This window comes from Aethalodelphis obliquidens, unplaced genomic scaffold (assembly GCF_003676395.1).
Source record: "Aethalodelphis obliquidens isolate GAN/ISIS:26980383/991018 unplaced genomic scaffold, ASM367639v1 scaffold48, whole genome shotgun sequence".
In the NCBI taxonomy this organism is placed as follows: Eukaryota; Metazoa; Chordata; class Mammalia; order Artiodactyla; family Delphinidae; genus Aethalodelphis; species Aethalodelphis obliquidens.
Window position 1 is genome coordinate 13,977,839 of NW_020837992.1, and position 27,720 is coordinate 14,005,558.

Consider the following 27,720-nt stretch of genomic DNA (forward strand, 5'->3'; position numbering starts at 1 on the left):
TTGGAAGAATCAACATCGTGAAAACGACTCTACTACCCAAAGCAGTCTACAGATTCAATGCAATCCCTATCAAACTACCAATGGCAGAACAAATCATCTTAAAATTTGTATGGAGACACAAAAGACCCCGAATAGCCAATGCAGTCTTGAGGGAAAAAAGCAGAGCTGGAGGAATCAGACTCCTGACGTCAGACTACAAAGCTACAGTAATCAAGACAATATGCTACTGGCACAAAAACAGAAACATACATCAACGGAACAATATAGAAAGCCCAGAGATAAACCCACACACCTATGGTCAACTAATCTACGACGAAGGAGGCAAGGATATACAATGGAGAAAAGACAGTCTCTTCAATAAGTGGTGCTGAGAAAACTGGACAGCTACATGTAAAAGAATGAAATTAGAACACTCCTTAACACCATACACAAAAATAAACTCAAAATGTATTCGAGACCTAAATGTAAGACCAGACGCTATAAAACTCTTAGAGGAAAACATAGGAAGAACACTCTTTTTTTTTTTTTTTTTTGCGTTATGCGGGCCTCTCACTGTTGTGGCCTCTCCCATTGCGGAGCACAGGCTCCAGACGCGCAGGCCCAGCGGCCATGGCCCACGGTCCCAGCCGCTCCGCGGCATGTGGGATCTTCCCAGACCGGGGCACGAACCCGTGTCCCCTGCATCGGCAGGCGGACTCCCAACCACTGCGCCACCAGGGAAGCCCAGGAAGAACACTCTTTGACATAAATCACAGCAAGATCTTTTTTGACCCACCTCCTACAGTAATGGAAATAAAAACAAAAATAAACAAATGGGACCTAATGAAACTTCAAAGCTTTTGCGCAGAAAAGGAAACCATAAACAAGACGAAAAGACAACTGTCAGAATGGGAGAAAATATATGCAAACGAATCAACAGACAAAGGATTAATCTCCAAAATATATAAACAGCTCATGCAGCTCAATATTAAAGAAACAACCCAATCCAAAAATGGGCAGATGACCTAAATAGACATTTCTCCAAAGAAGACATAAAGATGGCCAAGAAGCACATGAAAAGCTCTCAACATCACTAATTATTAGAGAAATGCAAATCAAAACTACAATGAGGTATCACCTCACACCAGTTAGAATGGGCATCATCAGAAAATATACAAACAACAAATGCTGGAGAGGGGGTGGAGAAAAGAGAACCCTCTTGCACTGTTGGTGGGAATGTAAATTGATACAGCCACTATGGAGAACAGTATGGAGGTTCCTTAAAAAACTAAAAATAGAATTACCATATGATCCAGCAATCCCACTACTGGGCATATACCCAGAGAAAACCATAATTCAAAAAGACATATGCACCCCAGTTTTCATTGCATCAGTATTTACAATAGCCAGGTCATGGAAGCAACCTAAATGCCCATTGACAGACGAATGGATAAAGAGGTTGTGGTACATATATACAATGGAATATTACTCAGCCATAAAAAGGAACGAAATCGAGTCATTTGTTGAGATGTGGATGGATCTAGAGACTGCCATACAGAGTGAAGTAAGTCAGAAAGAGAAAAACAAATATCGTATATTAACGCATGTATGTGGAACGTAGAAAAATGGTACCAATGAACCAGTTTGCAGGGCACAAGTTGAGACACAAATGTAGAGAAAAAATGTATGGACACCAAGGTGGGAAAGCCGTAGGTGGGTGGGGATGGTGGTGTGATGAATTGGGCCATTGGGATTGACATGTATACATTAATGTGTATAAAATTGATGACAAATAAGAACCTGAAGTATAAAAAAAAAAACAATCAAAAAAAGGAAATATACCAAAATGTTAATAATGATTATCTCTGGAGTGATACAATTAGGGATGAGTCTTTCTTCCATTCTTTGCCGAGGTTCTAAATTCTTCACAGGAATGTATGAGTTTAGCTTTCAGTTTTTCTTTCGGATGCAGAGACACTCTGAATTGGGTTAATCTTAATCAATTCAGTAAACAGTCTCCTCATTGGTCCATGCATAGCCATTATTTATTCATTTGTTTATTACAGTGTAGTAAGTACTCATACACACTATACTAAATCTAAAAGCTGGGACTAAAATAAAAATTTGCATCTAGGCATGAATCTTCTCCTATCCCACTCACTACTTTTCTTTACTCAAGATAACCACTTTGGGCTTCCCTGGTGGCGCAGTGGTTGAGAGTCCGCCTGCCGATGCAGGGGACGCGGGTTTGTGCCCCGGTCCGGGAGGATCCCACGTGCCGCGGAGCGGCTGGGCCCGTGAGCCATGGCCGCTGGGCCTGCGCGTCCGGAGCCTGTGCTCCGCAGCGGGGGAGGCCACAGCAGTGAGAGGCCGGCGTACCACAAAAAAAAAAAAAAAAAAAAAAAAAAAGATAACCACTTTCCCAAATCTCATAATTCCCTTCTTTTCCTTTTAATAAAGTTGTATATGGATACATGCTTTTGTAAAGCTATATAAGCCATATATTTTTTTATCTTGGTGGCTTCAACTTTAAGAGCGTAGTATGTTATATATTATCTTCTAGGACTTTATTCACTTAATATTGCTGAAATTCATCTGTATTGATGTGTATGCCACTGGAGATCATTTATTTTGATTACTATGTAATATTCTATTGTGCAACTATATTACTGTTCTTTCTGTATTTTAGGTTATTTCCAGACGTTTCCTGTTATGAATAGTACTATGGATATTCTTGTACATGTCTTCCCAGTGTCCCTGTATACCAATTTGGATATAAACCTGTGAGTGGAAATGCTTGTCATAGGGTATGTGAAACTTCAAACTGTTTTTCCAAAGTGGTCGCATCAGTCCATACATATTCCCACCAGCAGCGTATGAGATCCTATGAATCTGTATCCTTACCAGCATTTGGTATCGCCAGATGTATTGCTTTTATATTCAGGAAAAGAAGGTTTCTAAAACAAACTAAGAACAAAAACAAAACTGCCTTGCCCTCCCTTCCCCGAAACTCCAGGAAAGATTCGGGGCACAGGAAGTGGTATATAAAACTATTCCTCCACTAACAGCTTTTCACCTTCTTCTAGCTCTAGAAACCCTCTTCTAGCAATGAGTTGGAAACAGTGTGGGGGTGTGAGAAGTAGGAAAACTGCAGAATTTTGTGTCATGAGGACTCTTTCCAGCAGATGGTGAAATTATTCTGAATAATTAGAATTAGAATTCTAATTAAAATTAGAAACCTCTTATTCTCTCTCTCTTTCTTTTTGTCTCTGTCTTTCCACCTCTTCCTCTTTCTCTCCTGAAATACAAACACTGGACCAGACATATCATTTTTATTCTCTGCAGTATGTTCCTAAAATACTCACCTTGCAATCCTCTGCAAATATCAGAGAACTGACCTGCTATCTAGTGTTTTCTTTTTTCTTGGCTACAGAGTAAGAACCTGCCGGTTACACTAAGTGGGGTGAGGGGTCCCCTGAACAAGCATTGCAGAGAATGAGAAATTCAGAACCATAAGAATTGGAAAACCTATTTCAACAGCAGCACTGCTTGCCTCTCCCTTCAAAATTGAGTCCTAGTTTCTATCACTTTGCAGTAGCCTGTGACATGATACAGAACACCAGATGGACATGAAAATCTGTGATTTTGCCCATTGATTCTGAGAAAGGTAGGCAGCCCACTTTTAAATATACAGAAAAACAACCAGGATAAGCTTGAGGGCCAAACTGATTCTCAGTCTGGAATTATCATTCAGCCTAGAGGGCAGACCCCAGAGGCAGAGCTCCACAGCAATTTTACAAGGTAAATCAGCCTGCCTCAGGACAGTGGTTTTCCAACTAGGTTTAGCAGGGTCCTCTCAGCGCTCTGGAGAAAGGAGGGTCAGGGAGGCAGTTAGAAACCCACTTTGAGATAGAAATAGAGTAGCTTCAAAAAGTCTTTAACATATTTGGCCAAAATCAATTTTCTTATGAAAAAAAAATTTTTTTTTTGGCCATGCAGCTTACAGGATCTTAATTCCCTGACTGAGATCAAACCCGTGCCCCCTGCAGTGGAAGCACAGAGTCCTAACCACTGGACTGCCAGGGAATTCCCAATAGTCCTCTATTTTAAAGAAAGTTTAGAGACCATTGACAATGTTTAGATCTTACGGTCTAAGAGTAACAGAGGTAGAGATCTGAAACACACTTTGGAACAGCAGAGTTATATGAGATGAAGTTAGATGTGGATTCTATGTTGCAGAAGGCAGGTCCATGTGATTTCAAGACCAGCCAAGTGGGAAATAAGGCTTGACTCTTCTGATAAAAATTAAGGAGCTGAACATAAGACTCTTAATTCAACACGAGTAAAATTATTACGGGGAAGGAATCTGTGCCACTTTTGTTCACCGTTGTCTTGTGTGCCTAGCACAGTGCCTGGTACATAATGGGTGTTGAAAGACTTGAGAAAGGAAGAAAGAAAAAGGATGGAGGGAGGCATATCCTGTGGGCAGGACCAAGAGTCTTTTTATAAAATAATTAAGATTTTTCCAAAAAATACACACACACACACACACACACAGGAGAATCTCAAGTTTTTCACCAGAGAGCACAATGAAGAAAAATTCAGAATACTAATTAGCAACATTTACCTCATCTACAGAAAAATTCTAACATACCTGTCACACATCTCGTTTTAAACGGCAATGGTTCCTTCCAGTAGAAATTGGTTGTGAAATTGTTACCGAGTCCAAGCTCATACTGCTCACCACATGACAGGCCAATAAATCGCAAGATAAATTGTTGGGGCGAGGAATAGTGACTTTATTCAGAAAGCCAGCAGACTGAGAAGATGGTGGACTTGTGTTCCAAAGAACCATCTCGCCTGAGCTAGAATTCAGGCTTCTTTTGTACTAAAAGGGGAGGAAGTAAAGCCAAACATTTCCTGGCCAGTCAGCCTCTGGAGGGGAAGTTTAATTTCTCTCTTCCTGCAGTCATTCACAGGAGGGCCTTGTCAGGATGTTTCATATGAGCTAAATGATGGTATTTTAGCTTATGTTGTTTTAGTCTAGGCAATCTGTTTTCCCATGTTCTTCCTCCTTATGGCAGCACATTGTTCCTTCCCCAATGGTGACTCCTCTCTCGGGGTTACTCACCTTCCTGGCATCCAATGCTGCTGCCCCGGAAGTGGCATTTCGTTTTGCATCTTCCTTCTGTCGCTGTTCCCTGTTGAACACTTTAAAAGCAACATCTACCCATTGAGAAGGGTTCATTCCAAATGCATCATCTAATCTTTGCAACTTTCTCCTGAAAGTTTACCATTCTAATATTTTCAGGGGCCTCAGGATCTGCATTAGTATACTGTCTGTAGGCCTGATAAATCTTTTCCAAAAATTCAGAGGGGTCTTCGTTTTTTTGCTGCATTTCTTGAATTCTGTTCAAACTCTTTTGCTTTGGTTCCCCTTTTTAAAGCCCTGCCAAAGATGCACAAAGCAGCAGTGCCCTAATAGTGGTGTTCCTCCCTCCTTGGGGTCCCAATTTGGTTCAGCTGTGGGTACTGCCAAATGCGCTTCAGGTGTAGAGGATCCTCCCGTAAGGAGGTTTGCGATCTTCCCAATTAAACAAGCCTGAGAAACCCAGGCGGCTGGTCATTTGCATTTAGCCTCCCATGAGATAAAAACATAAAGGAAATTGCTCTGCCCCATAGTGGCTCCTGGCCCAACCTGGGTGCCTTGTCAGGTCTTAGATGGCAATACCAGACCAAATCCCTGTAACCCAGGAGCTAACACAGGATTTTCTAATTGGTCCCTATAAGGAGGGGCAGTCCTGAGCCCCAGTGTCAGGAACTGGGGCTAGATACGAATGGAAGGTGGGGGAAGGAGTGGATATATCAGAGCGGCTAAGACTGCTAGCCCAGGTGGAGGAATTAAGGTTTGAAGCAACATATCCTCCCTTTCATTCCCTTCCTTACTTTCCTTGATGTAGTAACACAAATGCTTGCATATGAAGGACTTCGTCATTCTTCCCCACTTCAGCAAATAGCTACAGAGTCATTCAAAAGCCACTGTAAAACCATGAATAGCAATTGATCATCTCTAACCATTAAAAGGATGCCCTTTTGCCTTGGCATCAACCAACCAGGCTGAATTCTGGGCTAGGGCTTTTGGTGATTTTAGGAACCAAGTAGAACTTTTCTCCCTGGGAATGTCCCATAGACAGGTTTTTTCTTTTTTGTTCCTTTCCCCCATTTGGCATCAGTAAACGTTTCAAATATCACAAAACTGATTTGGTTGTACATGGAGAAACAGTACCAAACAAACTGAAATGAACAATCCAAAGAACAAAACAGAAAATCCTAAATAAACCCTCAAGTTTGGTCTTGGGGTTTTACGTATACCACAGACACAGGAGACTGCAAATGATGTAATTAACACAGCAAGGGTAGCAGTACATGGTGCACACGGTCCCAAGATAATCCTGCCTAAACCCCTCTGGAGATCCTGACAGGTACTGTGGCTACACATTGTTACAATAAAATAGCACCTACAATAAAACAGTATCTTCTCACTCATGGATTCATGGCTGTAATCAGATCACTTATGCAAAATGTGCCTCAGAGGACTTTTTAGGGATAGTTGAAATATTCCCCATTTTTTGAGACAGGAATACAAAACACAAACAGCACACACAAATGCTATAGCATCCAAAGAAATGAACTGGTTCACAAATCAGGTAAAAGTCCAACAACCCTTTCCTCTTTCCAACAGGGTACCCCACTCAAATACAAAACAAACTTGCTTATTCTGGAGCAAAAGCCCCAAACCGAGAGAAAATAAAGTTTCCAGCTGCACACACCGGAGCGACTTACCCTAGTGTATGGAGCCTGTTGGTTCTTAAATGTTGATTCCTTGATCCAACTGCCAAGCTCTGGGGCAGCGGGTGCTGCTTCGACTTTGAAGGGCAGGTCCTCAGGACAAGTGGTCCTGGCAGCTGCTAGAACCTTACCCCAAAATTCCCCAACTGGGGCCAGCTGCCCACCAAAAATTGTTACTGAGTCCAAGCTCACACTGCTCACCGCACAACATGCCAATAAACTGAGAGGCAAGTTGTTAGGGCAAGGAATTGCGACTTTATTCGGAAAGCCAGCAGACCGAGAAGACGGTAGGCTTGCGCCGCCATAGAACCATCTTGCCTGAGTTAGAATTCAGGCTTCTTTTATACTAAAAGGGGAGGGAGTAAAGCCAAACATTTCCTGGTTCCCGTCAGCCTCCGGAGGGGTCGTGTTAATTTCTTCCTGCCTGCAGTCATTCACAGGTGGGCCTGGTCAAGAGGCTTCATGTGAGCTAAATGATGGTATTTTAGCTTAATGCTCATTATCTGGGAGGCAGGGTTCCCAGAGATGGGCCATTATGTATAATTTAAGCTTACAGGCAACATCCCTTTAGTGATTAACTTGTAATAGAGTACAAAGATTCTTTCCTACGACAAAATGAAACTCTAGGAAATTGAATGAGCTCACCTGCTATCTGGAGTTGTAAATAGATACATTATGTTTTTAAGGACATATGCCAAAAATGATCTGGGCTTAGCAGCAATTGTTGCTAAGTCATTCTACCAGAAGGTAGAGAGGTAGAAGCCGCACAATTGGTTCCTGATTACCAGTGCCCAAGAGAGCACTCTCTTTTCTGTTCTCAACAGCAGGTGGGAATGCAGCCATTCTTTGCCAGGATCATAAAGGGGCCATAAATCAGCACGTATTTTTAACAAAGGGCATAAAACATAACATTGTTCGATCTGGTACCACTCCTTGACTAAAAAAAGAAAATTGTGTGTGTTTTCCAGAAACAATATTTAACTGACTCCACCTCTGAAGGGGGTGTAAAATGCTGGTTCATTATAAGAATCAGTTATCAGGCTTCTATTTTGAACATAAGCAGCTAAATCCAAAAACGGATTTGAAGCTACAGAATGAAAGGTTGAGAAAAGTTCAACCTGGGGACAACAGACCATCTTACCTACTGTTCATGAGAGATTCCTGCACAAGTGGACCAAGAAGCTATCAGTTCTCCATGGGCCTGGAATCAGGCCAAGCAGCCCCGGAAATTTCAAGCGGACCCTCACCAGGAAGGAAACAAGCACAGCATCTGGGTAACATGTTTAGCAAACGGATAGAACACTAATTCAAAGGGAATAAACTCCATTCATTGTACCGTCCAGTAGGTTCAGATTGGTAAGCAGGTTGCCTGGGACCCTACCTGGCAGAGCAGACCACAAACAGTCTCAGGTGGAAAGTCTTTATTCGAAGATTACTTTTTTTTTTTTTAGGCTTTAAAATAAACTAAACTCTATGAGAAGACACGATCAAAATCCAACCAGAGAGGAGCCTGTGATCTATTTCAAATTTCAAGACATTTGTGCTGAGCTCAAAGAGTTGAAAGAAGAAAGGTGTCTGTCTCGATTTAAGCTTCCGTGTTTACACTTGGCCAGTTCGTGCCTGGTTGATTATGTCCCAGGGTCTTACCTCATTCGTGGTTATAATTGCCAAATCCTGGGCCTCCCACAAAGATTCAAGTTTTTTGGAGGCCATAATAAGTTTACATAAGATTTGAAGCTGATAAATCCTAAAGTGACCTCTTCTAAATTCTCTTAATCCATGATCTCAACAGTTTACCCAAAGTTTTTGTTATTGTTATTTCCCTTGTGTTGACAAACCAGGAACACGTGGGGACCACTTGCCTCTCCCCAAACATGAAACACTCTGCACCTAATTATGAGTCCGTAGTCTGTACCAGGTGCTTTTCTAGGTCCTAGGCAAACAGCAATGAACAAAGTGAGGTTCCAACCCCCATGGAGCTTCCCTTCGTGTTTTAGTCAACAATTCACTATGGAGACCAGAGAGAAGCAGAACATCTCTTGAGGGACCAGACATAGTTTTAAAACCCCAGAGATGATGTTTAAATGACCTTCATTCATCAAAAAGTCACCCAGAAGATTAGATCTTTCTCTAAAGACTTTCAGAAAGAAAGTCTCCTTCTGCATACTGCTCTTCTTAACTACTCAATCTACTAGTTCAATGGTAGGCACCCATAGGCCCCAGTACAGCTTGACCAGGGCAAAGTGGAGGAGGATGTTGTTTATCTGACCCCAAATCATCTTAAGATAGATAAGTAGAGATGGGTTCATGATAATATCATGCTGAGACCACCTGTGTGATAAAAATTTCCCTCAGAGAGTCCTCATTTTCAGATTCTCTTTATTAATAGATGATCTACAGAGGAGGGATTTTAGCTGCAGAAGTTGCAACTACGAGCAAGACATTTCCCAGGGAGAGTTTTAGATGCGACTTACAAACACCATGCCTTGTTGATGGGCAAGTCATGAAAAATCTTGCCCATCAGCAGCAGCCTCCGGGAGAAGTAGGAGATAAAGCAGCAAGAGGCTGTGCTCGGAGAAACGTCTCCAGCTAGAGTTAGTGGCTAACCACGCAAGTGGGGTAGGGAGATCTGATAAGCCAAAACTGGGAAAGTAGTTTTTGGGCTTTGGCCAGGAGAAGTTCATTCATGACATAGGAAATATAGTTTCAGCCAAGAGGTGGAGGAAAGGCCTGGATGCCATGGGTGGAGAAGGGAACTGATAGTGAGGCAGCCAGGGAGTGGGAGTAGACTCCAAGACGCGTGACTGCACTCACCTCCTCACTGGCTTCCTTGCCTCTCCTCCATCCTGCATACCACTTGCTCCTAGAATGCTCACACCCAGGCCCACGATCCTTCGATCGTGCCATCATCCCCTGTGCGATAAATGTCAAAATTCTTAGCACAGACATCCCATCCTAGCATAAACCTGGCTCACAGTTGTTTGCACAACTGCCAGTCTTTGCCACTGGGTTATTCCCTAACAGACTTTGCTCCTAAAGGAAGGTACCATTTCTTATTTGGCATTTTATTCACCCTACCTCTACCCATTAGGAAACGGCACTCAACTCACATGGTTGAATGAATGGAAAAATAAGTGAGAGATGGAATGAATGAATGAATGAATGATACCAGGACTGTCTTTGTAAGACTATGTCTCTAAGTCCCAATATGGAAGGTGAAGATAATCTTTGTGAAATGATTACCTTTCCTTTGTAAAATGTCTCGATGAGCTGGAAATAAAAATCTCTCTATAAATCCAACATCCCGTTGTTGCTTCGTCATTGTCAAAGCGTTTTATTTTGGTGGTTTGAGTTACCATGATGCTTCTTCATAATTAGACAAGTTCAACAGACGTGAAGATCTCCGACTGGAACGAGATTCTCTCGGCGATATGACAAGTGTGTCTGGAAGCACTACCGTTTAGCATGACACCAAGACCCAACACATGTCTAGTTCTGTCAAACCTCTGAGTCGTGCACGTGGAATCAGCGGAATCACCAGGATGATAATTGACTTTACTCTGTGACTCCCCTGTTGGCACATTTATTTTAGCTCTTCTGGCAGAGTTGGAGACTTGCTCTACTATTTTTTTTAAACAAAATTTTTTTAAAATTTATTCCTTTATTTTTGGCTGCGTTGGGTCTTTGTTGCTGAGTGTGAGCTTTCTCTAGTTGAGGCGAGCGGGGGCTACTCTTCATTGTGGTGCACGGGCTTCTTACTACGGCGGCTTCTCTTGTCGCGGAGCACGGGCTCTAGGCGCGCGGGCTTCAGTACTTGTAGCACGAGGGCTCAGTAGTTGTGACTCGTGGGCTCTAGGCATGCAGGCATCAGTAGTTGTGGCACACGGGCTCAGTAATTGTGGCTCGCGGGCTCTAGAGCGCAGGCTCAGTAGTTCTTGCGCGTGGGCTTAGTTGCTCCGCAGCATGTGGAATCTTCCCGGACCAGGGCTCGAACCCGTTTCCCCTGCATTGGCAGGTGGACTCTTATCCACTGCGCCACCAGGGACGTCCCAGTCTACTATTCATTATGACGTTGTTTTCTAATTAGGTGTCTTGACACAGCAGGCATTCTAGTATGAACATTTCTTTTGTTTCTTTAATGTGGCAGCAAGCTGTCTGACTTTTAGCTGCCTGATCTTTCAGAAATATTACCTGCCATATAAAATGAGATATCACCCGTAAGGCACCTAGCCCAGTGTGTGACACCTGAGGGGTCTCTGAGAATGTTCATTACATCTTCCTGTTTATCTCGGTCTTCTGACTTCTGGTGCTTTAGTTACCCTCGGAGATAAAATACTACCTTGGTAAGGCTTATGTTTTTCTTCATCCCGGAAGAGAGTCCAGTAAATCTATAAACAGAGACTACATGGATTCTGTAAATAAAACGGCCACAATTTATCGAGTGCTTTCTATGTGCCAAGTGTTCCCACATTGCATTGCTTTTCATCCTCACAGTAACACTGTGAGGTAGACATTTTTATTCTCCCTGCTTTTTCGAGGAAGGAACCTTGCCTGAGAAGCCAAGTAGCTGAGATTACAGGGCGGGCGAGCAAGAGAGGTGGGACGAGAGCCCACACCCGCGTCCCTCGCGCAGTTCTCGTCCTCAACCATCGCACACACTGCCCTCCACCTGCACCGTTTCAGTGGCCAGTGCAGTCTCGGGGACCCTGCAGGACACAGAGATGGAGAAGCCACAGCCCTGCTCTAAAGGCATTCTTCCTGGCTGAACAGACATGTGACTGCCCCCAGGTGTGAGCGCCAACACGTCCGGGCCCGGAGAGATCCCCTTCCCACCCCCTTCCTCTGGGCAGCCCCCTTGGAGCCCCAAATGGAATGTGGAGGAAGAACTTCCTGGGGCGAGTACACAGCTGGACCCCCTCCCTGCAAGCCCCCCCTCCAAGCCCACCCCGACCTCATCCCAGAGGAGAGAACAGCAGGTGCTCCCGCCGCCGTCGGTGTCCTGGGAGCCCATTGTCTGGTTTTGCTTAGCGTGGCCTGCTTCCCTTCTAGCCCTGGGCATGTGGGCAGAGTACAAGCTAATTGGCAGGGCTGCTCCAGAGACTAAAGAGCATGGGAGCTGCCTGCTCGCTAGCGGGATGGCGTGTTCCCAGCCAGCGCTCTGACATTTTCTGGTGCCCGGCGGGCGAAGCCACCTGCCTGAGGAAGGTGTAACAGGGAAAGGGTAAACACGGAAATTCAGGTCCTGACAGCTTGGCAGAGATTCCCCCAGAGGAAAGGACGCAGCTGAAATCCAGCTGCTCAAGATGCTTGGTCAGCAAGGAGGAGACTCGACCTGGAGAGAGAAAGGAGTTCCTAGAGGGACAGAGAGAGCTGGTCCTGTGCTCCATCCACCTGCCAGGCAGAAGGATCCTGAGCCCCCAGGTTCCTGGGAGACCACACGGCTGAAGAGAAGGCCGCTCCCAGCCATCAGCCCCCAATCCCCAGCCCTCAGCCCCCAGCCCCAGGTCCCCGGCAAACACCTTACCTCACATAGACAAAAACGGGGCCTGGTGACGGTTGGGGCTGCTATGCTGGAAGCAAGTCAAAGTTCCCTGAACTAGATGAAAAAAAACAAAACCCTCACAGGAGTCCTGCTGGAGAAAAGAAGTTTTGCAGAGTGGAGACTGTGGACTTTGTAGCCAGATATATCCATGTTCCAACCTCAGCGCTGCGGCAGCCTGTAGCTAACCTAGCTAACCATCGTGCTAAGGGCTTTGAACAATATGTCATTTAATTCTCACAACAACCCTTTAAGGGAAATTAGCTTTTAATCTTTATTTTATGAGAAACGGAAGCTTAGTTCAGCATCTTGCCCATGGAGATGTACCCGAGAGTACCAGTGCCAGGCCTAGAACTTGATGCTGCCTGGTGGAAGGCCATGCTCTTGACCATTAGGCCTCCCATACAAAGATGCTTTCTGTGGCGACATGATATTTGAGACAACACCTGTCCTCATGGAGAATGAGTTTCTTAGTTTCATCATTTCTAACATGGGATTAACCATATTCATCTTTCAGGGTTTTTGTGAAAATTAGAGATAATATAAAGAGGCACATGGGAGAGTTACTTGAGGGTTAAGCGCTAGGGAGAGTACCCGATACCTCCCTGGGCAGAGAACTACAGAGCCCATGCTCATTGGTGCTATTTCTTTTAAATTAAATCTCTTGCAAAAACATTACCTTAAATCAGAATGGAAAGATTTTCAAGTCAGAAGAGGACAATTGTCTCAATTCATTTCTTTTTTTTTTTTTTTTTTTTGCAGTACGCGCACCTCTCACTGCTGTGGCCTCTCCCGTTGCGGAGCACAGGCTCCGGACGCGCAGGCTCAGCGGCTATGGCTCACGGGCCCAGCTACTCCACGGCATGTGGTATCTTCCCGGACCGGGGCACGAACCTGCGTCCCCCGCATCGGCAGGCGGACTCTCAACCACTGCGCCACCAGGGAAGCCCCATTTCATTTTTATATTGTCCAAATTAAGATCATACGTATTATATTTTTCTCATTAAAATTGTAATACATGTTGATGCATTAATTATGGAAAATACAGAAACTGTAAAAAAGAAAATAAGAAAAATATTTACTTCCCACTATTCAGGGATGACTACTGTTAAGACATTTTTTCTTTTTTCTTTATTTCTGGTATTTCGTTTATATATATATATATATTTTTAAAATAGAATTGGTATCGTATTGCATGCTACTGTACTATATCCCACACTTAAAATGCAATGTATCCTGAACACTACCATGACACCAAATAATTCTAAAAATATATGAGAATGAATAGTTGCTTTCCAATTTTCTTTACAAAGTGGCTCATTACTTTTGTAATGGAAAAACATGATGCTTAAAAGAACTCATTGTGTTAAAAAATATATTTCTGAGCGGGGTGTGTTGCTTTGCCCAACAGGTGTAGTGTCCCATGTTTTACTTCTCACTCAGGCCAAGTGGAGGGTGATATTCTCCCAGCATAACCATGACATACGAAGTGGAGCTAGGGATAGTTGATTTTGTGAGGATTAAATGAGATCAGGTATGCAATGTCCCCAGGAGAGTGTGGGCCATGGTGAGTGCTCAGTAATGATAGAATTGTGTCAGTCAATGACAATGCAAGGAGAACAAGGTGGGCATTCCCTGGAGTGCCCTGGAGAACTGGAGGGCAGCCCTGCCAGTGGTGTGCTGGAGTCAGCTCTTATATGCTCTCAAAAGCCAATTGTTAAATACTCAGGAAATTTTCAGCCTGGCGGTAAAAGTTATAAAACCATTGGTTGCTTGAAATCTGTCACAAGGGGAGCATTTACACCACAGAAATTGGAAATCAGCCAAAGCTACAAATCAGGGTTATTTGTTTGTTTCTTTCCTTATGTATGTATTTTAGCAGCACACCACTGGTAGGGACAACACAAAGACAAGCTTTGCTGCTTCTCAAAGTGGTGGAGTCCTGAAGAAAATGCTTCTGAGGGCTCGTGTAGCATTAGTCGATTTTGCAAAAATGGAAAGGGATTAACATGAGCTGAGATCCTGGTCTGATTTCTCTTGCTTTAACTGCAAGGAGGAATAGGGAAGCTTAAGCAATGGGGAACCAAAAGGGCAAACCAGAAGAGCTTTGTTTATGCTCCTAAAACAGAAATAACTGGATTAGAGGATTAAAGTGCAGGAGATGGGGACACTTGTCAACTGGAGTGACAAGGACCTATTAGTGTAAGTGAATAAGAAGCTCACAGTTGGAGAGAAATCCTTGCCCAAGGAGAAGGCTGTGGGAAGGAGATGAAGAATGGATGCACACAGCAAGCTCTCTTCCAACATGTCACAAGGATCAGAGGCATAGGGTCTGTGTGCTGGAAGGATTCACAGATCACTGGCTCACCTCTAACCTCCTAGGAGGAGACAGGGGCTGGGAATGGAGTTAATCACCAGTTGCCAATGATTTAATCAATTGTGCATAAGTAATACCACCTCCATAAAAGTCCTTAACAATGGGATCCAGGGGAATTCCCTGGCGGTCCAGTGGTTAAGCCTTGGCTTTCACTGCTGGGGCCCGGGTTCAACCCGTGGTCGGGGAACTAAGATCCCACAAGCCGTGCGGCACGGCCAAAGAAAATGGGGTTCAGAGAGCTTCTGGGTTGGAGACGCATCCAAAGGCCAGGAGGGTGATATACCCCAAACTCTGTAGGGTCAGAAGAAGCTCCTTCCAGACCTTGCCCTATGTATCTCTTCATCTGGATGTTCATTTGTATCCTTTATAATAGCTTGTAATAAACTGGTAATAGTAAGTAAACTGCTTCCCTGAGTTCTGAGAGCCATTTATTACCGGCAAATTTTCAAACCCGAGGAGGAAGGGGTCATGGGAACCCGTGATTTGTGGCCAAGTCAGATAGAAGTGCGGGTCACCTGGGGACCTACTAGTTGTGACTAGCATTTGAAGCAGTGGAATGGGGGGAGTCTGGTGGGACTGAGCCCTTGACCTCTGGGGTCTGCACTCACTCCAGGAAGTTAGTGTCAGAATTGAATTAAATCGGAGGATACCTTGTTGGTCTCCACAGAGAACTGGAGAATTGCTTGGTGTGGAAAACCCACACATTTGGCATCAGAAATGTTATGTGTTGAAACAGATCCTCAAGCGTGAATGCTGTTTTTATCATTTGTGTGTGTATATATATATATATATATATATATATACATGTATATAATATAATACAATAAAGCTAGTTTCATTTGGGAAGGGAAATCCCAACAAAAGCTCACACTGAGTGCTTACTGTGCAAGAAAAATTCTGAAAGAAAAGTCAGAAGGTGCTGATGGCTCTTATCACGTAAATAACCACGTGAATTTGAGCAAATCATTTCATGTCTCTGGGCTCCAATTCCTCACATAAAATGGAGTTTTCCGCAAATGATCTCTGAGGTTCCTTTCCGTTCCAGAATTTGATGTATCGTTAGCTGTGAGAAAGTCAGCATGAGGTACAGAGGGGGGCCATAGGCTGTAGAATCAGACAGCACTGGGTTCAATACCAAGGCTGTTGTTACTGCACATCTTTGGGCTAAAGAGTTAAACTCTCAAAAAATGAGGTTCCTTGTTTGAAAAATGGGAAAATAAAAATTATATTATAAAATCATAAGAATTGACTGGAAAATAAACATAAAGGACTAAGCATACATACCAGCATTGTTTTTTGAATCTAATGCGAATTAAGAGACAAGTTACTTTAATAGGCAAATTAAAATAATGGACTCCATATTATTTTCAAAGCTCTGCTTTGTCATCTTAAGGTGAAACAGTTTAAAAATAGGATATGAAATTCAATGGGAGAAAATCAGCAAGTGATGAAACAGCAGAATATCTTTGCAGTTTTTTTCAGAGAATTCATTTCTAAACAGTTTACCAGTGGAACTTTTCTATTTTGGAGAGATTTGTCCAAGTTCACACAAACACGTACTGCTGAATGAGACCTTCCTGGGTTTCAGCAATATTGAGAGGTTACATTTTCTTCCCTGTGCTAATGCACCACATTTTTCATAAAATTGAAAGAAATAAAAGTTATGAGCAGAATTTCATCAACCAGAACATTTTAGAAATGCAGAATCTGTGCTTTTGATTTTATACCATAAATCAAATAAAATGCAGGAAACCATGTTTTCCCAATCCTGATACCATCATTTTGTACCTGCAGGGCCACATCTTGCCCTGGGAGGAGAGCTACTTCACTTCTTAACAATTGTAACATTTTCTCTGAGGAATTCCAGTTGCTGCTGAGAACCAGCCTGTCCGAGAATATCCTTCAATGTTAAGTCAGTGATTCAATCAGAATCTGAAATATTCAGATAAAAAAACAGTTAGAAAAAAAAAAAAAAAAACAGAAAAAAATCAGTTAGAAAGTTGCATCATGCAGACTCAATATTGGACCTTCAACTTCATTGTATCATTAAAGAAACAATTCTTTAAAAACTAAACACATTGCACAAATAGGTTTGAACTGGCCAAGAGTCATGTTTTGAGTAAAGACCAAGAAGGAAAATAAACAAACAAGGTGGAAGAATTTGGGATGTGATTTTTTTTTTCATGGCATAAATTTATATTATTTATTATGTGCAGAAGACAGGAAAGTGTTGTCTGGGCCAGGATGACTCTCACAGGTACCAGCACGAGGTGTGAAAAAGCAACATTCCTTCTACCCGGGAAGAGAGCTGTTCTGAACGCAGCAGGACAATTTTTTCCCGCTGAAGAACTGTGTCTTAGGACTGTCTGTATTGAACTTGCTGTAGTGGAATTTGGTTCTCAGCAATGAATTTCTTCTCCATCAGTGTCTTCTTTGTCTTGTACTCTGTTTTTAATTTGACCACCAGCATTTGGCATTGAATGAAAAGCCCCAAACTCACTCAACTGGAGGGTCACTGCATAGAAGAACAAATCATTGTTTGTTTTTAATTTCTTTCCTTTCCTGGCACAAATACTAAATTGAAATGATGTTGAAAGTATTGATCTGAAAAAGAAAAAGAAAGAATTCAAGGGATTTGCTCCATTTAAAAAAATATGTGTCTTTACTCTGAAGTATTAAGAGCAGTCAGGGCTGTGGGAAACCAGTTTCCAGCAGGTGACTAGGTGATAAGAAATTGTTCAGGTTCAACTTCTAGTTCTGTTTTGTTCTTAATTTATAATAGTAATAGCTGATATATATCTGCCATGTCCAGTTTATAAATTGCTTTAGCATACATTAGTTACCTAATGTGATCCTCAAAGCAGCATAATGGTACAGATACCATCATTATCCCCATTTCACAGATAAGAAGACTGAGGTTCTGAGAGACTGACTTTACCCAGGTTTTTCGGTTAATGAGAGGCAGTGCTTGAAATCAAAGCTTAAGTGTTCTGATTTCAAATTCCTTGTTCCTACTGTTGCCTTTTAAAGACCTAAAACTATGGGATACTTGAGCTGAAAGGGAACTTAGAGATCTGCTGGGCCAGCCTTTGCCTGGTTCTACAGGATGTTAACACGTTTCCACAAAACAAAATTTGGGAAATGCCAACTTAAAGGATGTTAAGTGGATTTCTTGACCACAGAGTGTCCCAGAGCCTTTATTTTGCAATGGATCTTGATGCCTTTTCTGATCTTATTTGGCGATGAATTTATTTTGGGGTCCATCTACCTAAGAACCACATTGTGTCAGGGGTTTGGAAGAAGCTGTCCTCTCTTCTTTTTTACAGAAATAAATCCTCATTTGTTCTGGACTTTCTCAGAGTACACTGTATTGTCACTCATACGCCACCTCAAGTCGACTTGGAAGAAAGTAGAAGAATTGAGCTTTTAATTGTTTTTCAACAGATTTACCGCTGGAAACAGGAAGTAGTAACAAAGTGGCAGATTTCTGCCCTCCTGATTCTTTTCACAAACAATTATTCGTTGTGCACCAGATTCCAGGGACTGGGGGGGATCTGTGTGGAAAGATGAAGAGGACAGTCCCTGCCCTTAATGTGTTCCCTCACATTCAAGAACAAGGTATAAACAAAACTAGCAAATAATGACAAACATCTGATGAAAGCTGGCACAGGACGGGAGCCAGAGAGGGCGGCATCTTGTCCTGGAGGAGATTGATGGAGGGGGTGGTCTGCGCTCAAGTCCCTGCTCGTCTTCCTGGCAGGAGAAAGGCCACATCAGCCCCTTCACCTGCCCTACCTGAGGAGGGTGGTGACCGGGTACCCAACGGGCAGAAGGTGTGGATGCTCTCTGGGATCCATCCCAGCCCCAGGGCACCGGGGTCTGAGCTCCACAGCTTTCCTGACAGAAAGAAAAAAATAGATTGAAAACGTCTCAGCTCCACATGTCCTATTTTTAATTGATTTCCACACAGACTCTTCAATCACGGTATTAATATTTAATTGTCCTGTCAGGTCAGATCCTTCGCCATTAGACAGTTAAAGATGGTTTTGGACAGAGGAGGAAATGAGGTGGTGGAATGGCATGAAATGAGGAAAGTGAGACATTTGCTCAGAGGGGATTGGATCTGAGGACCAAGGAGGGTCCTGAGAAGTACACCTTGCTCACTTTCTCTCTGTCACTGTTCCTCCATTGCACACATCTGTAACCACTGCAGCACTTGTCCAGAAGGCCACCGGGAGCCATATAAGAGCTTAGACAACACCAAGGCCTGAGGAGAAAGTAGGGGGTTTCTTCAGTAAGGAGAAGCCAAGAGGCTGGTGCCTGGGGAAGGGTCCAGAGGATGAAGTGTTCATATGCCATGTTTTCTAAGTTTGTGAGAAGCCGATTGGTGTTTTGACTCTGGGCTCCACCTCAGCCCGGGTGGAACCAGATTGAACGCACATTTCTTTGAGAAACCGGTGTCCCTCTGGGCTGCGCAGCATCACAGCAGCCGAGAAAAATGGCCCGGGAACTATTTTAGGTGAACCCGTTCTCAGAGGTGGTGAATAAACGTCTCAAATGTGACTCGTTCCAAGAGGCTCTTAATAGGCAGGAGATGAGAGGGATGGGAGCACTGAATTTCATTCAGGTTCGGACTCTGGCTTTATCTATACCTCCTTTTTCAACACAGGAACGAGGAGGGAGAGCTTGTCTTGCCGCGTTTCCAGGGGAGCAAGGAGAAAGCGGCCACTTCCTCCTCTCCCAAGTCAGAGGGAAAAGCAGCGCACTCACCGCGGGCCCCAGCACAGTCCTTTCTGACCATCGCCCATGGCTTTGCTGAACGCAAGCCTACCAAGTCCAGAGAGTCACAGAAAATCGAGATGAGGCGATGCCTCGATTCAGATTCATATTTGCTTCGACATCGCCGTCGCCTCTCGTGCATCTTCTGGGTTTGAAGCAGTGGTTCTCATGGGGAAAGAATTGCTGGACGGGGACCTTTGGAAATGCCCGAGTGTATTTGGCTGTCTTAACAGTGGCCTGGGATGATCTTACCATTTAGTGGGAAAGGGCAGAGATGCTGGACAGGCTGAAACGCTCTGGCTGGTGTCCCCAACCAAGAACTGCCCCTGCCCTGCATGACTACTTGGGGCCCCTCTGTGTATTCTCAGCAGAGGATGTGTGTGGAATGGTCTGAGAGTAAACCTGAACTCCATTTTACTCATCAACATAGAGAGTATTTGTTTCACGTTTTAACGGTTGTGGAAAATCAAGGAAAGACAGACTTTTGTTTTGTTTGGGCCTTTACCAAGAGTTGTTCATCTTTTGGAAGAATCAGATCCCTGATGGCAATGACACTTGTGGTATTTGTTACCAAAACCACATACCTGTGCCGGTCTGTGTCTGCAGCTGTCAGATTTCCGCACGGGAGGATCTGACTACTTCCTGCTGGCTCCTGACACAGTCGCACCAAACCTTTACATATTGAAACACATCTGATGTTCTCCTAAGCGACTTTGGTTTTATTTTGCCTTTACATTCCATTAGGGCATTATACTGATTTTTAGAATGGTATGTAGATGGATAATATTAATTTAAGGAACATAAAGGGGTTATTATAGAATATTTGTTGTGGGGGAGACATTGGGTCTAATCCAGGTCCTAAAACAGGGGTGAAATAACTGGTTTAGATTTTAAAACAGGACAAACTCCTGAGAGAAGAGCCAGGCAAATGGACCATCAGCCACAGGACTCTCTGAATCATGTTCTGCTCTGAGGCTCAAACGCTTCTGCAAATGTGCCTGCGAGAATCAGGCAGTTCATGGGGAAGAGTACAGGGGCAGAAAAGCAAGAGCTCAAGGGCCATGGCAGGGGCACCAGCTCTCAGCCTCACTGGGCACCGTGGGGTCTGCGCCTGGCTGGGGCTTATGGCCTGCTGACTGTGGCCCTGCAAGATTGCAGGCATAGCGTTGCTAGATTTTCCATGCTTGCGATGGAAGCTAGAAAGCCGGCATGCTGGAAATTGTATTAGGTGTGGTAAGCCTCCAACAAACAGAGCCAACAATACAACGGCTTAAGGACCAGGATATTGATTTCTTGTGCAGGTCATGATCAAGGCAGCGCCACAGCCCCATGTGGCTGTCAGCCAGGAGAAGAGGGATGAGGGCATGGAGGAGAGCACGAGGAGCATCATTAAGGTCCAGACCCGGAAGCGGTGCACCTCCACTTTTACATGTTCCACTTTTACATGCCCTCTGATTGGTGGGGAAATGTCATCTTTAGCTGGGCAACCATTGCCTGGCTGTAACACTGACCATCTCTGCCAGAGTACTTACTCCAAGCACTTAAACCAGTCCTCTGCAGACCATGGAGCTGAACTTGGCTCAAAGACTGCCTGTCCTGCTCTGCTGGAATTCACCATTTAGTTGTAGATTTAAGTTCCACACCAGGAAAAACCATTTAGACTAGAGGAAGAAGGAGGGAGGCAGGGGGGCCAATGTGTTTAAGTTGGTGGCGGGGTGGCATACTCAGAGCAGACACTCTTAGTGGGGACAGCTTGGAGGATGGAAGGACACAGAACGCAGGTAAGGGAGGTCTTATTCAGCTTATCTGTCTTTCCTCCACTTTGCCTGACAAAGCCTTCCTAGGCCAGCCTAGGTGCTCCTATTCTGTGTGCCTGGCACAGCACCAATTATACTTACGGTTTTCCTTGCCTATTTTTGTCTTCCCATCTAGACTGCAATTATATTTTGCTCACTTTTATATCTCCAGGGTCTTGCAGAGTAATTAGTATAGTAGGTGCTCAACAAATCCTTGATGAACGACTGAAAAAATTCTATGAACAGTAGAAAACTAATGCATGCTTCTGAGTCAGTGCATGGCACCATCATGGTGTTTCGTTAAGACTAATCTGGTTATCACTTTCAGAAGGCCAGGGCCAGCAGGACAAAGACAGACTGGGTTTCTTGGCGAAGTACTCTGTGACTGAGGGTAGAGATGTCCTGTGGGAAGGAATGGGCTTCAAAAGGCTGATGGGTTGGGGGCGTCTGCATGAGGAGTGGAGAATTAGAAACTCTGCTTCTGGATGTTTCCGTCCAAGTCTAGTCTAGTGATAACAGAGTCAGCTGCAGTACCAGTCACCAAGGCAAGGCCTGAGTGGAGGAGACAGCGGTGAGTAGCAAACCCTTGAGGGTTCTATGTCCTATGAAACTGAATTAAAATAGAAACTGTAGGAGAGGCTTCCTGGATGAGGGAGCATTTATGATGGGCTTTGAGACATGAGGAAAATGAAGGTCCTGAAAAAGCATGCCAGCTTCATTAATTTGCCAAGAATCTAGTGAGTCCAATCAATATTATTATGAAAGAAAAAATAAATTATGAAATGGACAGTTAGCTATGGTTTGTACTAGTCTCTTCGGAAGAATGAATGGGAGGACAATTGGGGGTTCTTCTCAAGTTGGAAAGTTTCTGTTGCTATATCAGGTTTTGGCCACTCAAGCCCATTGAAGAAAGCTGTGATCTTTGAGGAATAAGGTTCTGCTGGATGTGAGGGGGAGGTTCTGGGAGAAGTCAGGTCACCCCTTCCCTGAGCCAGTGATCTAGGAAACACCAAACAGGTGGCAGCCCCTGTGGTCCAGGATCGACCTGGATGCTGACCTTGCCTGTCACCCCAGCCAGCCAGCGGAAGCTTCTGCAGCCCCAGGGGCTGGCAGGCGGCCCCAGCATCCGCTGTCACATCCTCAGGGGTGTGAAAGAAAGCCACAGGTCTTCCATTGTGTGCAGGGGAGTGGGGCTGTAGGTGGGGAGCCTCAGACAGAGCCGAGACACACTTCAGGGTGGGGGCAGGCTCCACAATTAAACAAAGGCTTGGCTGTTAGAAGATCCCTCGGGGAGTGAGACTTGGGATTATTAGGCTTGGGTTAAGGAAAGGGCTTTCTCTGCAAACACAACAGATGCCTGGAAGTGACGCTGCCCACTCAAGATGTTTGTGGGAGGCAAGGCTGAAAGGCCCAGCATGGCAGGTGGTCAGGGTCGTGGCGCTACTAAGCAGGTCTTGGGAGCTGAGGGTGAGGAAGGATTGGGCTTGGTTTTAAGTGTTGGAGAAGGAGGCTCTGAATGTGGCTGGAGGTGAAGGTGAGACAGAGGAGGATCATGTTGAAGGAGAACTAGAGAGAAGTCAGAAGACCTGGGTTTTAATTTCAAGTTTTACCATCTAGCGCTTGACCGTAAGTCATTTTCCTTTTTTTGGGCCCTCTTTTCTACACCTGTCCTGCTCTGGCCCAGGTTTGGTGGGGGTGGGAGTAGGGCAGACGGATAGGCTTGGAAGAGGCACAGAGTCCCACACCACTGTGAAGCGCTGACGCGTCAGTGATTTCGATTTCCTTGCACTTCGTAAGCACAGGATGGATACTCAGTAAATATAACACAGCCACTGTTTCAGGCTCAGAGACCTCCCCTCCTGGAATACTATTCTCTACCAAGGTCAAAGGGGCTCCAGATAATCTGAGGGAGCAATGATTTCCCTTCCTGCAGCTTCCAGGGTAGATTAGAAATAATAAAATGTTTGGGGCTAAGAATTAAAAATCGGGGTGGATCTAAAGTACTTCACCCCCAAATATCTCATTCTTTCAAAGATGATGATCCGAATAATCAAGATTCTGAATGAGACTGAAAAATGCTCTTTGGAAGAAGATTAGATTTCTTTGCAGAATAACAGATTAAGTTTTTTTTTTTAAGGACTGACAACAACAAAGTTAAAATATCCAAAACTACCTCATGAATTAATCAACCAAGGAAACAGACATTTCCATTATTCAGATGTTAGCAAGACTCTAAGTGTAAATATCTCAGAAGTACTAGAAGGTCATATTTGCAACGGACTTTTAAAGGTGAATTTAGCCCAACATACACACTTTACGGGTGAAGAAACTGAGACCCAGAAAAGAGGTTACAGTAAGAAATGAAAAATGCATATGCAACGTTTACCTTCTCCTACGCTGAATGAGGATATGATGTCAGCGTGTCCACCCACACATGGCACCTGGCTGCCTGGGACACCTGCAAGGCTGCCGTGGGGTGACGTGTGGTTTGATTTTCCTCAGCATCTCTTCCTTTGGGAGAACACTTCTCTTATTTTCCTGGATCTGTCAGTCAAGGCGCTGTTCATCATGGGAGGACACTTGACCCGGGTTGGTCACCAGTCACAGGGCTTGGTCTGGAGTGGGCATGTGATCCAAGCAGAATTCATCAGAGGCTTTTCCTGGGATTTTTATGTGGATGGATCCAAAGAAGCAGGCTTCCTTGACTGCAAAGAGGAAGCTATTTATAGTAGGAGAAAATGAGGCTATTCTTGAAGGAAGAAAACCCTAGATAGACAGACTCTAGGTAAATGATGATAGATAAAGATAGATAGATAGATACACACACACACACACACACACACACACACACACACACACAGAAACATAGAAAGAACCTGCTCCTGCACTTGCTAGTTCTTTTGCTTGAGTTTAAGTTTCCGTCACTTGCGAACAAAAAAAGTTGTGATCAATATAATAGAAACACAATGGCCCTGTGACTTTTTTTTTTTTTTTTTTTTGGCGGTACGCGGGCCTCTCACTGTTGTGGCCTCTCCCGTTGCGGAGCACAGGCTCTGGACGTGCAGGCTCAGCGGCCATGGCTCACGGGCCCAGCCGCTCCGCGGCATGTGGGATCTTCCCGGACCGGGGCACGAACCCGTGTCCCCTGCATCGGCAGGTGGACTCTCAACCACTGTGCCACCAGGGAAGCCCCCCTGTGACTTTTTAATGATCTAAAGCTGATAAGTTGGTGGTAGAAGGGAAAGAAATGTAAATAGAATCCCTTTCCTCACCTGGAATGTGTTCCCTGGGACTTGGTACTAGGAAGAGACTGCGGGCCTTTCCTGTTTATTGCCCCCCCTTTTGTCTATTTAAAAACATTGACAAGGGCTTCCCTGGTGGCGCAGTGGTTAGGAAACTGCCTGACAGTGCAGGAGACACTGGTTTGAGCCGTGGTCCAGGAAGATCCCACATGCCATGCAGCAACCAAGCCCATGCACCACAACTACTGAGTCTGCGCTCTAGAGCCTGCGAGCCACAACTACTGAGCCCGCATGCCGAAACTACTGAAGCTCACATGCCTAGAGCCCGTGCTCCGCAACAATAGAAGCCACTGCAATGAGAAGCCCGCACACCGCAATGAAGAGTAGCCCCCTCTTGCCGCAACTAGAGAAAGCCCACGCGCAACAACGAAGACCCAACGCGGCCCAAAATAAACAAATAACTAAATTTATAAAAATAAATAAAGTAGGTCTCTCCTGCATCCTGAAATCTTGTTACTCTAACTATTTACATCAATTCAACATTTACTGAGAAAAAGGAGTACAGATTGTTCAAGGATGAGAAGAAACCAGCTCTGATTTCCTAACGATTGCAATCTAGGTGGTGGTGAGCTTTGGGTGTCAGTTCTGTGTTTCTCCCCAGGTTGCCCTACCAGCCACTGGAGTTGAGCAAGCTACCAGCACTCACAGAGCTTTTCCTCCTGCCTTCCTCACCTCAGATTGTTGGGAGGATTGTTTTAGTCCACGAGGGCTGCCAAGACAAAACACACAGCCAGCATAGCTTAAACAACAGAAATTAATTTTCCTACAATTCTGGAAGTGAGAAGTCTGAGATCATGGTGTTGGCAGGTTGCGATTCTCCTGAGGCTTTGCCTTGCAAATGGCCACCCCCTTGCTGCCTCTTCACATGGTCGTCCCTCTGTGCCCACGCAACCCTGGTGTCTCCCTGTCTGTCCAAATTTCCTCGTTATAAGGATACCATTCAGGTTGCATTACGGTCCACCCTAATGGCCTCATTTTAACTCAGTCCCCTCTTTAAAGGCCCCATCTCCTAGCATAGTCACATTCTGAGGTACTGGGGGTTAGGGCTTCCACATATCAATTTTGGGGGACGCAATTCAGCCCATAACAAGAACCAAATAAAATCACATGCAAATGCCCAGCATGATGTCTGCCAGGCACACGGTAACATCCTACAAATCCCCCCTCTTTCCTGCTAGTAGGATACTAAAGGTTTAAAACAACCACTTAGATGGAGCAAGTATAAACTCTGGCTCCTGTGGGTATAAATTGTTACTAAATAGGGATAAGGGGGATCCAAATTCATGAGCTTCTATTAATCAAAACTGGTTTGGGGATTTCATTTTTTAAAAATTAGATTTATTGAGGTATAATTCTATATCATAAAATTCACCCTTTCAAAGTGTTCAATATATGTTCAAGGAGTTCTGACAAAGGTATATAGTCAGTCGCGTAACCACCATTACAATCAAAATACAGAACACTTCTATTGCTCCAAAAAGTACCCTCATGTCCCTTTGCCATTTCTCCCCTCTCCGAGCCCTTTGTAACCACTGATCTTTCTGTCTCTACAATTTTGACTTTTCCATTATGTCATATAAATGGTCATTTGATATTTAGTCATTTGTGATTGACTTTCACTTAGCATAATACTTCTGAGATTCATCCATACAGCTACATGTATCAGTTTCAGTAGTTATCCATTTATCAACTTTTTTTTTTTTTTACCAATTTATACCAAAGATACCATAATTTGTTAAACCATTCGCCAATCGATGGGCATTTGAATGGTTTCTACTTTTTGGTGATTATGAATAGAGCTTCTATGAACATTAAGAGTACATGTCTTTTCGTGGATGTATGCTTTCCTTTCTCTTGGATAAATACCTTAGAATGGGATTGCTGGGTGCTATGATACGGGGATGCTTAACTTTTTAAAAAACTGCAGACTGGGTATGATTTGGCACCCCCATTGGCTGAGTGTTTTACACGTATTTTATCACAGTCTGTGCCTTGTCTTTTCATTTTTCTTAACACTATCTTTTGAAGAGCAGGAGTTTAAAATTTTGATGAGATCTAATTTATCAATTTTTATTTTTATGATATATGATTTTTGTGTGTGTGTAGCTAAAAATCTGTATTTAATCCAAGGTCACAAAGTTTTATCCTCTATTTTTCTTCCAGAAGCTTTATAATTTTAGTTCTTGCATTTACTACTATAATCCGTTTCAAGTCAATTTTTGTATGTGGTTTGAAGTAAGGGTCAATGTTAGTTTTAGGCATATGAATGTCCAATCACATACCAACACAATGCATTAAAAAGGCATCAAATTACCCCATCAAACTACCTTGACACCTTTGTCTAAAATCAGTTGATTATACACATGTTGGCCCACATCTGGACTCATATTATTCCATTAATCTATCTTTCTATACTGTGTGCCTATGCTACGTGTGTGTGTCCAAATCCATATTGTCTTTATTTTTGTAGCTTAAAAATAGTCTTCAAATCAGGTAGTGTTAGTTTTCCAATTTCATTCTTCGTTTTCAAAATTGTTTCTGCTATCCTAGATCCTCTGCATTTCTATATAAACTTCAGAATCAGTTTGTGAATTTTTACACAAAAGCCTATCCGGAGTTTGATTGGGATTACTTGTATCTATAAAGGAATTCATTTTGCTAAATTAGATGAACACCATTCCTCATTTGGTCAAGCTTTGAAACAAGCTTTGGTATTTTAGAAAACTGTTCAGTTTTTAATTAGGTTGGGTGTTGATTTCGAAGCCTGTGATTCTCACCTTCTCTTCTGAGTCTAGGATGCCATGGAAAGAGGCATCGCCCTGGTGACAGAAACACCCGGGAGTGTGTTTTGTCCTTGAGAGGAAAGGCAGTTTCCCCCAGGTGAACTCTGTCTATGTCTGTGATAGGTAACATCTCACAACTCCAACCCCAGAGAAGCTGTTTCAAGGCATTCCCAAATAACCACCCTTCCCTCCTTTGTCAAGAGCAAAGTTCACCGGATTTAGGAAAAGTGGTCTCGTTCACAGCCCAAGCACAGGCCCCAGGAGGAGCGTGTTCTGGGAAGCGATTGAGGAGAGGCCCAGAAAAAGCCAGGGCAGA

At 43.9% G+C, this 27,720-nt stretch overlaps 1 protein-coding gene across 2 annotated transcripts in view; it reads right to left on the reverse strand.

Annotated features, from left to right (window-relative positions):
• Positions 1-16,033: 16,033 nt before the first annotated feature.
• The window catches only part of CUNH1orf21 (chromosome unknown C1orf21 homolog), a 255,177-nt gene continuing 243,490 nt past the window's right edge, over positions 16,034-27,720 (reverse strand). The window contains exons 7-8 of one of the 2 annotated variants that reach the window (XR_003427983.1): positions 23,706-24,024; positions 16,034-16,676 (exon numbers count right to left, since the gene is read on the reverse strand). Coding sequence is in view for 1 of the 2 variants with exons in the window: in XM_027083040.1 (XP_026938841.1) it covers positions 16,653-16,676 (24 nt within the window). In the remaining variant the exon portion in view is untranslated. The remainder of the gene's footprint in view (positions 16,677-23,705; positions 24,025-27,720) is intronic. The other variant, XM_027083040.1, reaches the window with a different exon arrangement.